At 48.6% G+C, this 14,703-nt stretch overlaps 8 protein-coding genes across 12 annotated transcripts; 3 read left to right on the top strand and 5 right to left on the bottom strand.

The window, feature by feature from the left end:
• Positions 1-77: 77 nt before the first annotated feature.
• On the bottom strand, positions 78-2,131 carry LOC9646377 (jasmonic acid-amido synthetase JAR1). Its single transcript, XM_002976161.2, has 5 exons — positions 1,755-2,131; positions 1,606-1,710; positions 1,023-1,531; positions 712-966; positions 78-660 (listed from the first exon to the last, which is right to left on the bottom strand). The coding sequence occupies exons 1-5, from the start codon at positions 2,009-2,011 to the stop codon at positions 122-124; spliced, it is 1,665 nt and encodes a 554-aa protein (XP_002976207.1). The 5' UTR covers positions 2,012-2,131; the 3' UTR covers positions 78-121.
• Positions 2,132-2,206: 75 nt separating this feature from the next.
• On the bottom strand, positions 2,207-3,858 carry LOC9646376 (uncharacterized protein ycf23). 2 transcript variants are annotated; one of them, XM_002976160.2, is made up of 9 exons: positions 3,639-3,857; positions 3,516-3,581; positions 3,382-3,456; positions 3,187-3,249; positions 3,059-3,118; positions 2,911-3,000; positions 2,737-2,844; positions 2,557-2,679; positions 2,207-2,495 (listed from the first exon to the last, which is right to left on the bottom strand). In XM_002976160.2, exons 1-9 carry the CDS (start codon positions 3,825-3,827, stop codon positions 2,364-2,366), a joined length of 906 nt encoding a protein of 301 aa, XP_002976206.1. In that variant the 5' UTR covers positions 3,828-3,857; the 3' UTR covers positions 2,207-2,363. The 2 variants fall into 2 exon arrangements, with proteins under 2 accessions (XP_002976206.1, XP_024537112.1); XM_024681344.1 differs by having other exon boundaries at positions 2,737-3,000; positions 3,639-3,858.
• LOC9646375 (lysine-specific histone demethylase 1B) lies at positions 3,827-5,652 on the bottom strand. Of its 2 annotated transcripts, XM_024681341.1 has the most exons (7): positions 5,468-5,652; positions 5,319-5,409; positions 5,076-5,267; positions 4,856-5,007; positions 4,686-4,802; positions 4,538-4,633; positions 3,827-4,489 (listed from the first exon to the last, which is right to left on the bottom strand). In XM_024681341.1, exons 1-7 carry the CDS (start codon positions 5,630-5,632, stop codon positions 3,899-3,901), a joined length of 1,404 nt encoding a protein of 467 aa, XP_024537109.1. In that variant the 5' UTR covers positions 5,633-5,652; the 3' UTR covers positions 3,827-3,898. The 2 variants fall into 2 exon arrangements, with proteins under 2 accessions (XP_024537109.1, XP_024537108.1); XM_024681340.1 differs by having other exon boundaries at positions 5,076-5,409.
• LOC9648672 (S-formylglutathione hydrolase) lies at positions 5,636-7,284 on the bottom strand. Of its 2 annotated transcripts, none has more exons than XM_002976158.2 (8): positions 7,212-7,284; positions 6,854-7,086; positions 6,602-6,719; positions 6,485-6,532; positions 6,222-6,418; positions 6,068-6,166; positions 5,945-6,010; positions 5,636-5,876 (listed from the first exon to the last, which is right to left on the bottom strand). In XM_002976158.2, the coding sequence occupies exons 2-8, from the start codon at positions 7,079-7,081 to the stop codon at positions 5,703-5,705; spliced, it is 930 nt and encodes a 309-aa protein (XP_002976204.1). In that variant the 5' UTR covers positions 7,082-7,086; positions 7,212-7,284; the 3' UTR covers positions 5,636-5,702. The 2 variants fall into 2 exon arrangements, with proteins under 2 accessions (XP_002976204.1, XP_024537113.1); XM_024681345.1 differs by having other exon boundaries at positions 6,854-7,062; positions 7,212-7,263.
• LOC9648671 (tRNA-dihydrouridine(20/20a) synthase) lies at positions 7,284-9,230 on the top strand. 2 transcript variants are annotated; one of them, XM_024681342.1, is made up of 12 exons: positions 7,284-7,455; positions 7,527-7,653; positions 7,702-7,829; positions 7,885-7,954; positions 8,013-8,115; positions 8,164-8,281; positions 8,337-8,418; positions 8,470-8,534; positions 8,589-8,661; positions 8,762-8,845; positions 8,897-8,977; positions 9,036-9,230. In XM_024681342.1, the coding sequence occupies exons 1-12, from the start codon at positions 7,313-7,315 to the stop codon at positions 9,195-9,197; spliced, it is 1,236 nt and encodes a 411-aa protein (XP_024537110.1). In that variant the 5' UTR covers positions 7,284-7,312; the 3' UTR covers positions 9,198-9,230. The 2 variants fall into 2 exon arrangements, with proteins under 2 accessions (XP_024537110.1, XP_024537111.1); XM_024681343.1 differs by having other exon boundaries at positions 7,327-7,455; positions 7,522-7,653.
• Positions 9,231-9,264: 34 nt separating this feature from the next.
• Positions 9,265-10,993, top strand: LOC9648670 (dihydroceramide fatty acyl 2-hydroxylase FAH2). The gene is made up of 7 exons (XM_002976300.2): positions 9,265-9,531; positions 9,599-9,741; positions 9,813-9,987; positions 10,038-10,234; positions 10,300-10,405; positions 10,479-10,625; positions 10,690-10,993. The coding sequence occupies exons 1-7, from the start codon at positions 9,409-9,411 to the stop codon at positions 10,780-10,782; spliced, it is 984 nt and encodes a 327-aa protein (XP_002976346.2). The 5' UTR covers positions 9,265-9,408; the 3' UTR covers positions 10,783-10,993.
• A 129-nt stretch (positions 10,994-11,122) lies between these two features.
• LOC9646381 (U-box domain-containing protein 26) lies at positions 11,123-12,672 on the top strand. The gene has a single exon (XM_002976299.2). It carries the CDS (start codon positions 11,273-11,275, stop codon positions 12,668-12,670), a length of 1,398 nt encoding a protein of 465 aa, XP_002976345.1. The 5' UTR covers positions 11,123-11,272; the 3' UTR covers positions 12,671-12,672.
• Positions 12,673-12,766: 94 nt separating this feature from the next.
• Positions 12,767-14,472, bottom strand: LOC9648669 (linamarin synthase 1). The gene is made up of 2 exons (XM_002976157.2): positions 13,838-14,472; positions 12,767-13,771 (listed from the first exon to the last, which is right to left on the bottom strand). Exons 1-2 carry the CDS (start codon positions 14,334-14,336, stop codon positions 12,822-12,824), a joined length of 1,449 nt encoding a protein of 482 aa, XP_002976203.2. The 5' UTR covers positions 14,337-14,472; the 3' UTR covers positions 12,767-12,821.
• Between the last annotated feature and the right edge of the window lie 231 nt (positions 14,473-14,703).

Below are 14,703 nucleotides of genomic sequence, written 5' to 3'. Positions count from 1 at the left end.
ATTCGGGGGATTTTATATTATTATTGCTTTCAACAGAACCTTGAGAATTTAACCATTGTGGAAGATTGATCAATATCTTCAATTGATATATTGTATTAAGTTATAGTAAGAACATATTTCATCATCTTGGATATTTGGAGCTCCTATAAGTGCTCACAATCCCCTCTTCCAAAATCTTCAGCACTTTTGGGCTCTTGATGCACCTTGGAGTTTTGTACTGTCCAGGTGCGGAGCCATTGCTCACAGCATGCTCCATAATCCTGCCAAAGCTGCCTCTTTCCAGGATCACAAGCTTGAGGGGTCCGATTGTGCCACTTCTTCTCCCCATGATGTATGTGGAAGAAGTGAAGGAGCGATCCAGAACATCACAACACCTGTTTAGAAGTGCATGATTGGAGTAATCTGGCTTGTTTTTCAGCTCCCAGTAGATGACATAGTAGCCAGGCTGCTCCGTCTGGTTTGATTGACTTGTGAAATCCACGATTTTCAGGTTTGCTTCGTTGCATGTTCTTCTCACCACGTTCTGGAGCTCTTGTTCACTGGTTACGTCCAGGTTTACGCTTAGCAGCGCACTGGTACGATATTCAAAGGCCATTTGTGGGCTCTGGTGAAAGAAAGAAACGACTCTGACCACATCCCCCACTTTGTACCGATACAAACCTGTAAAGCCCATGCCAGTGAATGACAAATGAAGCAAGATCAACTGCTCACCTGAATATGTGGTAATAACTAGCTCGTACTGCTCACCGATTTCTAAGTTACTCGAGTCCACCAGCTTGTTGTCCCTGAGCCGAAGAAACTCCATGTATAATGTCGTAGGGACAAGTGTGAAGACAACATTCTCGGCTTCAGTAGTGGGATCCATGTTTATTCCATAGACTCCTTCGGATCCTATGTATGCCTTTCCGATAATGTGCACACCCCCTGCATATTTCCTTAGAGCAGGAACGTAAGGCTTCATACCACCTATAAGTGCAAAACCACGCATTACAAAGGGAAACAAAAAACTAGATTCATGTCACCTGTTACCACAGTGTGTAAGTACTTAGCTTTGGGCCAAAGTTGTGGAACTATCCCTTGATCCCATGACTCCTTGCTGCTGCAGACCTCTTCTATGAAGCCAGCTGAATCTGGATCTTCATGCAGCACCCCTGCAACAGCTGCTCTCAGTTTGACGTCTTTGACTCTCTCGTCCAGTTTTCCAGTTCTTATGTCATGACAGAGGTTCCTCCATTCAACCTCAAGCATGTTGAATGCGTAGACAAGGGTGTAAGCAAAGAAGGAGATAATATAATCCACTTCCATGCGTTGAATGAGTCCACAGAGCATGTGACAGTACGTTGACTCCCACCAAGGACCCCAGATAACCTCGTCTGGACTCGTGCTCCTGCTCGGCCTCTCTTTGTAAGCCTGGCTTGTGAAAGCGAAGTTAGAAACGGGCATGATCGGGATCCCTGATTTGGAGAGTGTCCCGCAAGGGAGAGCATACATGAAAGCCAAGGCTGTTGGAAAAGAACCAACTGGAAAATCCCTGCTCAAACACACAAGAACAAATCATCAGAGGTTAAGCCGATTATAGAATTTTGTTGGCTTGGCTTGATATACCTCTCTATATAAGCAGCTGCAATCTTGTACATTGCATGGTTTTTCACGTCACAGGACTTTGTGGTAAGTGGAAAAGCATTGCGCTTCTCAGTGGTTGTTCCCGAACTACATAAAACATAAGCTAAGCAAGAAAAATATGGCTATCAAACCTCGAGATGAACGCAATGACGGGGTCTTTGCACAGGATGGAGGCTGGATCTCCATCTGCCATGCGCTGGATCTTCGCAGCAATGTCTTCATAGCCCACAACGGGGACATGAGCTTTGAATGAATCTACATCGGTCACATTGTAGCTCTGGAGGAACTCGCAAGAAGCATTGTGCTCAACAATGTTCCCCAAGACCTCCTCCTGAACAGCTGCTGCATTTCTACACATGTCCTCAAACTCATTGATCAGTGCCTCCATTCTAGCTGTGTTCTTGCGAAATCTATCTATCTATTTATATGCTGTTTAGAGAGTATTGTGGTGCCCACGAGACTGATGCGTGTTGATTCTCTCCCAAGAAAATCAAACAGGGAAACAGACTTCAAGTGTAGGCAAGATCCACGTGATACTGTTCGAAAGTCCGCCAAACTATTAATGAGATCGACGAAAATGAAATATTTCAGAACAAATCAATTATAATAATTACTTTCTTCACTTTTTTTACAAATATATTAAATTATATACATTTTGATACCAACGAGAGTGGTGACGGAGTTTTGCTTTGTTCTTGCTTATGACTGTGATCGTTTGGATTTGATCGTCGAAGAACTAATCAAGCTTTGTCTCGAGCTCTCTCTGGAATCTTTTCAGTGGATGGTTCTAGTCCCATTGCATCCGCAATGCTGCGAACAGTCGCCACCATTGCAAGTTGGCTGTTTAGTTTGTTCACAGCTGAGCCAATGCCCTGGAAGAAATGGTGCAAACGTTAAAAACGAAGAAGAAGAAACGCTTGATGCTAAGATTACCACTCCAGAAGCGCCAGCAGTGATCGCCATTGGAGCTGTCACTGCACTCAATCCAGAGGCACAGAGAACTGGAAGCGTAATAGCTCTGGAGATGGAATACGCAGCTGCTAGTGTGGGAGTTGCCTGTTTTAAATGGAAATTTGTAAGCTGGGAAAGAAGATATCCACAAGACGACTCTACCTTTTCAATGAGACCTGTGATCCCAGGCTTGGAAGGAGTAGAAGCTGTTCCACCCTCTGTTTGGATGATATCGGCACCCTCTTCCTCTAAAGCCTCGGCGAGCTGGACCTGGAAGAGAGACCAACAGCAATGTGTAAGACAGCTTATGAATATAGAAAAAAAAGGAAATCTTTCCTGCTCATCGAGTGGCAAAGTATGTGGCACCGTCACTGAAAGAGTGATGTGTGGCAAAAGTTCTCTTGTTCTTCTAGTGAGCTCTAAGACCTGGGTGAATCCAGCAAGTAGTAAGTAGCGAGCGTGAAGAAGAGACTAAAAGTTTCACCTCCTTGGAAGAAAAAACTCTGCCACTGTCGTAAAACGAGTCGAAGTTTCCAATTTCGATCTGGAAAAGAACACGAATCAATGCCAAGAACTCTTTGCTTAGTTTTCTAAGGAGATGAGATGACGAACCATGTGTGCTCCGGCATCCACAGCCGCCACAAATGCCTCTGGATCCACGGCAGAGACACATATCTAAAATGTATGTGAGTCATTCTCAAAGAAAAGAGAAGAACACAAAAGAAAGAGAGAAGAATGAAAAGAATGGAATTTAACCCTACCATCTATGAACAAAACGAGAAGAATAAGAAGAATGGAATTTCTTACCGGCAATGAAGTTAAGCCAAGCGCAAGCTCGACGACCTGTGGATCACAAGCGATATCTACATGCGTCGCACCACCCTTGGCAAAACCAAAGAAAATCAAGAGATTTTTGGCGAAGGAATCGCTATCTTGTCCACCTTCTCGGCGGCGACAACCACATCAGCCACATTCTCTCGATCGAAATTGTTGAGCCCAGCAATCACCTGCAAGAAAATCCCACCATCAAACCCTCTCCCATCGCCATCGATCCAGACGAATACCTTGAATGCGCGCTTCGCAAAGACATCCCGGAGCGCAAAATCCCGGCATTCTCCTCCCGCGGACCTGGACGACGCGCGAACGGTGCCGCGCCTGGACGATCGCAATGCTGGTCGCGCCTGGAAATCGCAGAGCGCGCTCGCGCTGCCAAAGAAGACGCCACTCTTGTGAGCCAAGAGACTCGTCGCCATAGCCAAAACCCTGATTGCTTGATTTATTGGAGGGAAATTAACATAGCTTGAAGAGATTCCAAAACGATTCTCTAGATCACACAGCCAAGAACTTCGCGAGCTGCGCGAATTCCAGAGTCGATGGCTGCTTGCATGCAAGGATTCACTCCAGGATGAGTAGCCTCGCCCGCGAAGAAGAGCCTTCCATGGACTGGCTTGGCGAGTTCTTCGCGAGCACCTCGAGCGTTGAGAGAAGGATGCGAGTATCCTCCACGGACGAAGTCCTCGCGCGACCAATCCACCAGAGACGCTGCCGCGAAGTAGAATGACGCTGGCTGGAGCTCCGGATCGAAAGGTTTCGCTGCTGCTCGAGTGTAGAATCCGCCAGACTCTTGGAAAGTTTCAATCGAGAGCTTTGCGTTCTTGGTTGGTTTTATCTTTGCGAAGATCTCGTCCAGTTGAGAGAGTGCTCTCGAGAAGATCTCGCTGTGTGAAAGCTTGGAAATCTGGCGTGCTGTTTCCCCTGCGATGAATCCGACCAGCAGCACACTGCCGAGAGCTTCTTCGTCGCGGCTGGATTTGCAGGGATACTGTGTCGCCCAGAACTCTGGCACGAAGCAATCGGTGCAGACGACGTCAAACATTTCCTCTGGCCAAAATCTTTGCGAGAAAGCGAGAAGAATCTGGAGAGAAAAAAGGAAGATTTTGTAGACGAGCAACTTAGCTGGTACCTTGACAGCGCTTGACATTCCTATGGTGGACGCTGCATCCACTTTACTCTTTGGAAGCGGTGGATTGAATCGAATAGACTCGTCCTCCAGGATTTTCTGGAAGAAACAAAAGCTTTAGCAGCTAAATTGCCTCGACAAGCTCAGCTACCACTGGCACGGTCACGATTGTATAGTGCGCTTGAAATTTAGCACCTCCTCTACATTTCACTTCGAGTTCACCAGTTGGAAAATACGTGATGTCTTCAACCGGATGGCTTGTCAGCACCTGAACAGAGCAACAAACTTAGTTTTGATTCGTGGGAAGAACTCCACACCTGCATTTAATCCTTTGGAGAGATGATCCACGATTGAAGAAAGAGGCCTGTCCAGGAGCATGTAAGTATCACCGTAAATCCACTGCCGTGCCTCCTCGATGCACTCGCCAACACCGAGCTGATGCAGCGAACAGCCAAAATCGTTCGCATAAATAGCTGCAAGCACAAGCTATCTGGTGAAAAGCAAAATAGAAAAAGGCCAAAGAAACGAGGACACCACTTACACTCGGCGAGCTGAACGACAGTGTTGCTCACTTTATTCCTCCGCAAAAACTCGTCCATACATATGTCTGGCGATGGATGCGTTTCTTCCGCGAGTGCTGCAAATATGCCATGCACAGTCTGAATCTCAGAATGGTCCTCTGCCTCCTCGGATGTTAGGAGCCTACTCTCACTGCCAACATAATAAAAATCGGGTGACAAGTTGTCAAGGCAAACATAACAAGAGGAAAACGAGACAAGGATATGATAGGGGAACTCTGTCATTGTGCAGCCCATCTCGTTGACTATCTGGGCGATGGACGAGTTTTGCTTTCCGTGAAGAAACTCGGGCCCAAGCTACACAACAAACAAAATAGTTGGTTTTAGACGGAGAGCCAAAACAAAAAGGAAGTACCTCAACCGGCCACGGCACGAGCCCATTGAGCTGCTTGATCCTTCCGCCCAGAACACCCGACGCTTCCAAAACCAGCACTCTTACTCCATGCGATTGCACTTCTCGAGCGGCCGCCAGACCTGCCAATCCTGCGCCTACAACTACAACTAGCTTTTCAGCACCCATAGAGAAACAAACCACTTTCCCCTTGAATATATAATGTCCTGGCAAACTAGAAGCTTCAGACCCTGAAGCATTAAGACTTCAGTGCTGTGGCATGCATCTTGATATGGTCCTCCACGAAAGAGGCAATGAAGAAATATGAGTGGTCGTACCCGCTTCTCAAATGGAGCTCCACTCGCAAAAGCTCAGATTCCACAATATTTTCTGGCAGGAGCTGCTTTTCTTTGTAAAACTTGTCATCATCGCCCTGCACATCGATCACTCCAGCTAAGAGAGACGAAAGAACAAGACCCGCGAAAATAGAATAAGGATTACCTGGTCGATCAAGATTTTTGTAGGATTACCCTTGTACTTACGTGAAAGCAGAGAGGCATCATACTCCTGTAAGCAGATTAGTTACAAGAGGATTAAAAATGATGGAAAGCGTCCAAGACTTACTTCCCACAACGATTTGTCATCTCCCAGATATCCAGAGAAAGCTTTTTGTCCCCATGGACAATTCACAGGACTCGCAATGGGAGCGAACGCAGACACAGACTGTTAGAAAGGAAAAAGAAAAAGTCAGAGTAAGAGTATGAACCTTATAGCTCACCTTGTACTTGTCTGGGTTCTTCAGAAAAATAGTTAAAGCCCCGTGACCACCCATTGAATGCCCGAAGATTGACGCATTCTTAGTGTCCAGCTGATCGAAACTGGAGCTGAGGAGTTCTGGGAGCTCCTTGGTGCAGTAGTCATACATTCGCCACTTTTTCCACTTTTCTTGAGTTGCATTGAGATAAAAACCGGCACCTGAGAAAAAAAAGAAAAAGCCAAATAAACCAAGGCCATTGTTTTTGCGAAGCAAAAATCACTCGCCTACACCAAAGTCCCAGCTATCAGATTCTCCTTCAACTCCTAGGCCACCTGATACATTCCCAAATCATTTACAAACCCAGGAACAATACCATACTATGTAAAGAAAAAGAAACTTACGAGGAGACGTATCAGGACAGACAATTGCTACTCCTTCAGCAGCAGCAACACGCTGAACTCCAGATTTCTGAATAAAGTTCTCGTCCGTGCACGTAAGACCCGAGAGCCAGTAAAGAACCTGAGCAAAGGAACCATCAAAACTTACACCAAAGAGAAAGAACAAAAGAACAAAACAAACTATAGCTACACTCACTGGAACTTTCCACCAAAGATAAAGAACAAAAGAACAAAACAAACTATAGCTAAACTTACTGGAACTTTGCCATGATCCGCTGCTGGAGGGAAGTAGACACTGAAATTCATATCGCAGCCACAAGAGCTACTCGGATGCTGGAATCGCCGGTTGAATCCCCCAAACATTTTGTTCTTGCCAATTTCTTTGAGTTGAGCCATTGGCAGCTGCTCGATGCACGCTTTCGTCGCCAAGCAACGCAGTGAAATCCTGACGCTCGCTGCTGCCGCTGCACACACGAAAGACATAAACACTACGAGCAGTCCAGTAAGAAATCCTTGCGAAACATCTATAATCCTTGCAAAAATCAATCTCTAACGCGCACATTCTGGAGAAAGAATGCAGGATTCGCAGAAACAAGGACGAAATCGAGCGTACCGAGATTGAAGAGCAGCGCCTTCGATTGGATCGAGCGAGGGAATGCTTGCTACCTAGGGTATGGAAATTAAAAGGGTTTAGGGTTCTTAGCATTTGAAAATATGGCTCTCGTTGGGAGCTATGGCGTCGACGCATTTGGCGCGGCAATGTGGAGGGCAATGGCGCATCATCCACGACGCGATCAGAGATGGCGCCTCTCTTCGTCTCTCAGCTCTGTGGATTCACGTCCTCCTCCTTGGTTCAGGTAATTTCTAGTTGTGTAGCCTCTGGAATCGAGAAGCCTCTGGATCGCTTATAAGAAATGCCGCAGTGTAGTGTTGCGCCAATGATGGAATGGACTGACAATCACTTCCGCGCGCTGGCTAGAATTCTAAGCCGCTGCTCGTGGCTCTACACTGAGATGGTTGTCGCGGAGACGATCGTGCATCACGAGAATGATTTGGTAATGGATTTCTTGCTCTAGAATGAAAGAACTAATGTGTGACCACAGGAGAGGTGGCTTGAGTTTCCTGCCGCACAGCATCCAATTGTCTTACAACTCGGTGGGAGCAATCTCGCGAATCTATCCAAAGCTGCGAAGCTTGTGAGCGCGTTTGGCTACGATGAGATCAACTTTAAGTAAATTTTTTTACTTGTTTTTCTCTTGTTTCGGTGTTTGAGTTGTTCTTCGCAGTTGCGGTTGTCCAAGCAGCAAAGTAGCGGGCCATGGATGCTTTGGAGCTCGTCTTATGCTTTCTCCAAGAGTATGGCTTTTTTCATTCCTTTTTCTTTCTTTTGCTTCAGTTTTGATCGTTTTCTCAGCTAGTCGGGGAAGCAATGCAAGCCATTGCGGAAGAAAGTTCCGCTCCGGTTACTGTTAAGTGTAGGATAGGCGTCGACGATTCAGACTCATATGACCAACTTTGTAACAAGCCCTTTGAATCTTTTGCCTAGCTTGACCTTGTGTCTGCAGGTAACTTCGTCTCTACAGTTTCATCACTTTCTCCAACTCGACATTTTATCATACATGCTCGCAAAGCGTTGCTGGAAGGCCTCAGTCCAGCACAGAACCGTGTTGCTCCTCCCTTGAAGTGAGTATGCTTCGTTCAGACGAACACAAACAAAGATTTACGACTTTCATCGCAGATACGAGTATGTTCTTGCGTTGATGAGAGATTTTCCTGATCTTCAGTTCACGTTAAACGGTGGCATTACCACGGTTGAGCAGGTACTACATTGTTTCCTCCATGTTTACGAAAGCTCTAAGGTGTGTTTCTAGGTGAACTATCTCATAACTGATAAAGGTGTAAACGGAGTGATGCTTGGCCGTGCGGCATATAACACGTAAGTTTGAGAGAAACTTAGATCAATCCTTGATTTAATCTTTGGCTTTCTCAGACCATGGTGCACCTTGGCTAGAGCGGATAGTTGTATTTACGGAATGCCCGAGAGACGAATCACACGTCGTCAGGTAGAATTCATTGCATATTTCTTTTCATCTCCATCAATCGGAGTTATCTTCGCAATTCTTCGTCGTTTGGAGTGATGCAAAACTTCGTCTTAGTGTGCAGGTTTTACGCGAGTATGAAGAGTACGCAGAGTCCGTCATTGGAAAGTACGGGAACAACAAGCCAGGAATCCGGGTTTTAGTGAAGGTAACTATATCACTCCAGAAAACAATTCGATTGACACCAGAATGGTTTCAGCCGGTCGCCAACTTATTCCATGGCGAGAAAGGATCGTCAAGGTGGAGGCAAGCGATTGACGAGCATGTCCGGCACGCAAAGGCAAGCAATACTCTTTCATCCTTTTCTTTGCGCTTCGTCCTGAGTTCTAGATTTCCAGAGTTTTTCCGAGCTGCTGGAGAAGACAATGGCGGTTCTTCCATATTCTGTGCTGGACTCTCCAGTATCTTATGAATTTTCGGCCGAGGAATCGACAGTGTTGATAGGCTCGCTACCGCCATCGCCATCCAGCACAAGCAAAGTTTTGGTTTCTACGGCATAGTCCAAGAAGGATTATAGAGCAAAAATTTCTCTACCCTTTTAGTTTAGGGCTCAATCTGAGCCGTCCATTTCGTCAGGATTTGTGTCGGAAAGGCTTTTTGCCCGATGCGGTGGGAGTGTGTGAGCGACGCTCGATCTTGTTAGCGATAGATCTACATTGCGATCCCTCCCGGCGCTGGATCGATCGATTGGATCGGTCGATCGATCGGTCAATGGGTGTGTGGAGCTTGGCGGACGTCCGCAAGCACAGATCCGCCGGCGATGCGTGGATTATTGTCGATGGCCAGGTCTACGATGTGACACAGTTCCTAGATGATCATCCGGGAGGCCCACAGGTAAGAGTTTGATTTGATTCCCAGTAGCTAGGAACTGTTTGATGGAACCTTATAATGGTTTTTCCAGATAATTTCCCAGAGCCTTGACAGTGACAATGTTGGAAGCTTGATGAGGGGCTCCGACGATCCGGCCGCGCATTCTCACAGCGATGCCGCATTCGATACTTTGGAGAAGTTCCACATTGGAATTCTTGAGAATTCGCAACACAGGTGTGGTTTTCTCGAGTGTTCTTTGGTTTTTCTTCTATAAGTTGGGACTTCAAACTTCTGCGATTGTATAGATCGAAGAACTCCGAGGATTCAGAGACAAAACCAAAGACTGGAGGCTTCACAGTCGATTTGAGCAAACCTCTCGTCTCTCAGGTCGGTCACCTCGGAGACGCTTACGAGAAATGGGTGCACCAGCCTATCGTTTGCAAAGAGAGCCCTCGGTTTTTCGAGAACCAGATCCTCGAGGTACGCGATCTTCCGAAACTTTCAAGCTCAAGTTCTTCTTTTGGTTCCAGTCTTTGACACGAACAGTCTGGTGGGTGATCCCGCTGGTTTGGCTTCCATTTATATGCTGGCTTCTACTTGTGTCATCTCAAAGAGGCCTAAAGTCGCAAAGCATTGTCTCGTGCTTGATCTCTGGAGTGATTATCTGGTCACTTCTCGAGTATAGCATGCATCGATTTCTTTTTCACGTCAAAACATCAGGCTACTGGTAAGAGCGCTTATGATCTTTTTCCATTTTTCTCGAGGCCAACTTTGAAACTTTGGATCTCGCAGGTCGAACACATTCCATTATCTCCTTCATGGTTGCCACCACAAGCATCCAATGGACGGGTACCGGCTAGTGTTTCCTCCAGCGGCCACTCTCGGGTTTCTCTCGATCGTAAGCAAAGTTCTCCAAAAACTTTTGATGATCTATCACGAACTTATCGATCGATCCACGCTTTGCTCTCCAGTTCTGGCCGATCATCGCGTCGCTAGCTCCTCGTGAAATGGCGCCAACGATCCTGGGAGGAGGGATCCTCGGCTACGTGATCTACGACGTTACACACTACTTTCTCCACCATGGAGTCGCCTTCGATCAATGGAGTAGAAGGCTCAAGGTAAGAAAAATCATTTTTTCCCACCATATCTTTCGATCGCTCATCCAAAGATTGATTTTTCCAGAGGTACCATTTGAATCATCACTTCAAGAACCAGACAGTAGGCTTTGGCATAACTTCGAATTTCTGGGATCGAATTTTTGGCACGCTGCCTTAAAGCTCCGTGTAGGCAATAAAGGCATGGGATATGCCCGTACACCTGGCGTGAATATTCGTTCGAGGCGGGCGGTCAAAGAGTCAGCTAACCGCCAAATTGTCTATGGTTTGAATCAACGTTCTTCTCCTGTATTCTTTTCTCGGGCCCATTTATTGAGAGCCACGCTTATTCGTGTGAACAGAATGCCAGATGGACGGTCGCGATCGTTGCATTTTGGGGTTTTAACGGCTCGGATTCCAAAATGTGTTTGATTGCCACGTGGTGGGCCGCCGCTGCCGTTGGATCGACTGATCGAATGGTGGAGGGTTTCAGGTTATTGGCGCGCGCCAGAGAATACCGCCAGGGTTCTAGAGAAATGCGAGGGGGAATCCAGCAATCATCCGCGGCGCTTCGATCGGGCTAGGTCTGTCAGGGTTCTTCTCCTTCCGCGCTTCGATCTTCCTTTCGGCGCCGATAGATTTCGATCTTTGTGCTTGATCGAGGCGCATCGATGAAGCTGCGGCGGCATCATCCGCGGCTGAAATATGTGAAGCCAGCGCAGATTTTCTCGTGCGGGATGTTTGGCGCGTGCTCGGATGTGGTTCTCAGCCCTTGCACGCCATCTCCAGCTCTGCCGCAGGATCGCGGCTCCTCATCGGCGTCATCGGTAGCGACCACGACGATCGCCTCCTCTTGCAGCGATGACAAAGAGAATAGGGTCGCGGCGGAGGCGGCAGAGAGGCAAGAATGCAACAGGAGATTCCAGAGAGTGCCGAGCTCGACACAATGGGAGCTTGCCCTCAAATTACACAATCGCAGCGTCAGGGGCAATGCCGGCAGTCGGTACTTGGCCACGATCGATGTGATCAGTCCTCGCGTAGAATCGCCACGGGTAAGAATCCAGGAACTGGGATGTTTAGAGAAGCATCAGCAGCCACGGTCTCTGGAGGATCTTGTCAGGGATGTCATAAGCTCCAGGTGCTGTTCGTCACAGTCGCTAAGATCGCTGAGCTCGCTGGCGGTTTCATCGCGGAATCGACAGACGATGGTGAAGATGGGACTCCACAGCGAGCTTGTGGCGTTCTTGGTGTCGGACGAGGGCAACGATATAGATAAGTCTGCGGAGGTATTGGATGTAGTGTTTAGTTTGCTCGTCACTCTTTCTAGTAGTAGCGACTTAGTGTTGGAAGCAATAGCTCGGGCTCCAGGCATTAGTTCGGTGCTAGAGCGGCTCCTTCGAACAGGTCCAAGCTCGTCTAAGGTGGCGGCTACGACGCTTCTAGTCATGCTCTCGGCGGTCTCTCAAAGCGAAGAACAGCAGGTTGATACGCTAGACGCTGGGAGTTTTTTGGAAGCTGTGGTGGGACTCTTGAGCGAGCGTGAAGAGCAGCTTGTCAAGTGTGGGGTGAAGGCGTTGCTAGCGCTGTGCTTGAGCAAGGACAACCGGGTGGCAGCAGTCAAGGCAGGGGTGGTGGCAAGTTTGCTGGAGCTGCTCACGGAAGCCAAAGGGGTGACTTCCGAGAGGATCCTAGCAACTTTGGAGCTGCTGTCGACGACTTTGGAGGGAAGAGCGGCAATCCTGCGCCACGCGCTGGCGATTCCTTTGCTACTGAGCATGATTCTCAGGGTGTCGGACCGTGGGACGGAGTACGCAGCGGGGGTGCTGTGCTCCGTTATTTGCACCGACACCAGCACTCCTTTGGACAGCAATGAGGAGGCACTGGAGATGGCCTTTCAAGCGCGGGCTTCGACGTCCTTGCTGCTGCTGCTCCAGAGCCATTGCACGCAGAGGGCGAGGCGCAAAGCTGTGAAGCTGCTCAAGGTTCTGCACAGTTATGGGGAAAGAAAGGTCGGCAGCGCTGCCGCCGAATGCGACACTGCTGCTGCGGCCAAGGTCGTACAGGGCTGAAAGTCTCAACTAAATGGACAGTTCACTTGACTCGACTTCGCGCCGTCACACAGGGAGGACGGTACAGACACGGGGAGGGAGAGAGCAGTGGCCAGCTGAATGCAACAAGCTATTATTCGCTGGTCAGCGAAGAACGTATCGAGAACAGCTTTCAAGAAGCCCATTGACCGATCTGGTCAAGGAACTTCTCCAGATTCAACAAAGACTGCCCTCCGTCGAGAATGGCTTTCCTGGCCAGCTTCTTCAGACGCTGTACGTTTTCTTGGAGGACAGCCCGCTCCTGCCCGTCGTCCGTCACGGCTTTGATGGCCTTGGCAATCTCGGACTTCGGGACGAGCTCGAAGTAACCCCTGGTTGGAAGTTTGGAGGCAACTTTCCAGTCGACTGTTATGAGCTTGGCGTTGGTGTTCTGCTCCGCTCCCCACGGCCAAGCAATCATAGGAACGCCATTGGCAATGCTCTCAATGATGGAGTTCCAGCCGCAGTGTGTGAGGAATCCTCCAAGAGCCGGGTGCTGTAGGATTTGCAGCTGTGTTCCCCAAGGTATCACCATTCCCAGCGCCTTGGTCCTCTCGCAGAAGCTCGCATATGAAGTTTGGAACTCCGGCGTGAAGTTTGTGAAGAGCTCCGGCCGCACTACCCACAGGAACGGCTGCTGCAAGTCCTCAAGAGCTCCAGACAGTTCTTCAAACTGTTCCTTGCTAAGAGCGGCGATGCTACCGAAGGATATGTAGAGCACCGACGATTCCTTCTGCTGGTCGAGCCACTCCAGCGATTCCATACTCTGGTCGCGCAGCAAGACATTTTCGGGCCCTGCCGACTCACCGTCACGACCGTCACGCAAGAACAGTGGGCCGATCGGGACGTAGTTCTCGCCAAACTCCTTAACCATCGAGTCGAAAGTGATCTGCTCCAGCTCGTAGAAAGAGTTGACAAGTATCCACGGAGTTTCTCGACGCCAGATGCTTTCACACCTCTCTAGTATGAGCTCCACCCAGCGTTTTTCGGTGATTCTCATGTAAAACGGGATGGCGGATGCTGGAAGCGGAGTGACTCCCGGAAGATAGTCGATGGTGCAGCTATCATCGAAAACATCCGAGTCTGCAAACACAGCCAACGTTACGTTCCGGTCCAGAGCTTTCTCCCCAAAGGTAAGTGCTTGCTTACCTTTCAATGGCAAGTGACCTCTCTCTGACAGCTCCTTTGCATAGGTCTCGAACACCGACCACGTCGCACCAGACGCCCAGAGGACAACTCGCGGGATTCCAGCTTCGTTGGCGACGTCCTGAGTCCACGGCAGGAAGATATCCGAGATGATGCAGCAAGCCGGAGCTCCCTCGTCCGAGAATCTGTGGAGGAGCTCGGCGAGCGAGGCGGACATGGTGGGGAGCTCGTCGAAGAACCAGCTCAAGTTGAGCGCTGCGTAAGTGTCCATGCCGTGGGGGATGTGGACTGAGAATGGGAGCTGATCCAGGTGGATGTCCAGGCCTGGCGATGGCTTCCAGTGGCGGACCATCTGCTCGTGTATGCTGCTGGGATTGACGAACGAGACGCGGTAGCCATCGGCCGCGATGCGCTTGCAAAGATGGAGCATTGGCGACATATGGCCTTGGGCCGGGAAAGGTACTGCGACGACATGGCCCTTGTTCTTCCTCATTGCTACCATTTTCTTTTACTTTACCAGGGCTTGCTTCATCTCTGGATCTCTCTTCCTCGTTGCGACTCTTTTCTGGGTCTGTTTGCGCTTGCTAAGTTGCGCAGTTTTGTTGCTAGGCAAAGTTGCGTGGATGGTTTGACATCAAGTCAAGAGAAACTTCTCAAGAGCTTCTGAACTAAAGTCTTGGAAGGCGAGTGTGGCGTTTTCTAGAAGAAACGTTGTTTTAGATGTATTAAAGGCCAAACAAGCCCTAATCTCGATTCACCACCTTTCGCCCTTTTTCATGGATCTACTAAAACATGTAATATTTGGAAATTGATCAAGTGCCTGTTTCCTGAGGAATCAATGGAAACATGGCCATGTGACTTATTGATCC

The sequence above is a fragment of the Selaginella moellendorffii genome, unplaced genomic scaffold (assembly GCF_000143415.4).
Source record: "Selaginella moellendorffii unplaced genomic scaffold, v1.0 SELMOscaffold_30, whole genome shotgun sequence".
In the NCBI taxonomy this organism is placed as follows: domain Eukaryota; kingdom Viridiplantae; phylum Streptophyta; class Lycopodiopsida; order Selaginellales; family Selaginellaceae; genus Selaginella; species Selaginella moellendorffii.
The sequence above is the reverse complement of the archived record's forward strand: the minus strand, read 5'-3'. Positions and strand labels throughout refer to the sequence as shown.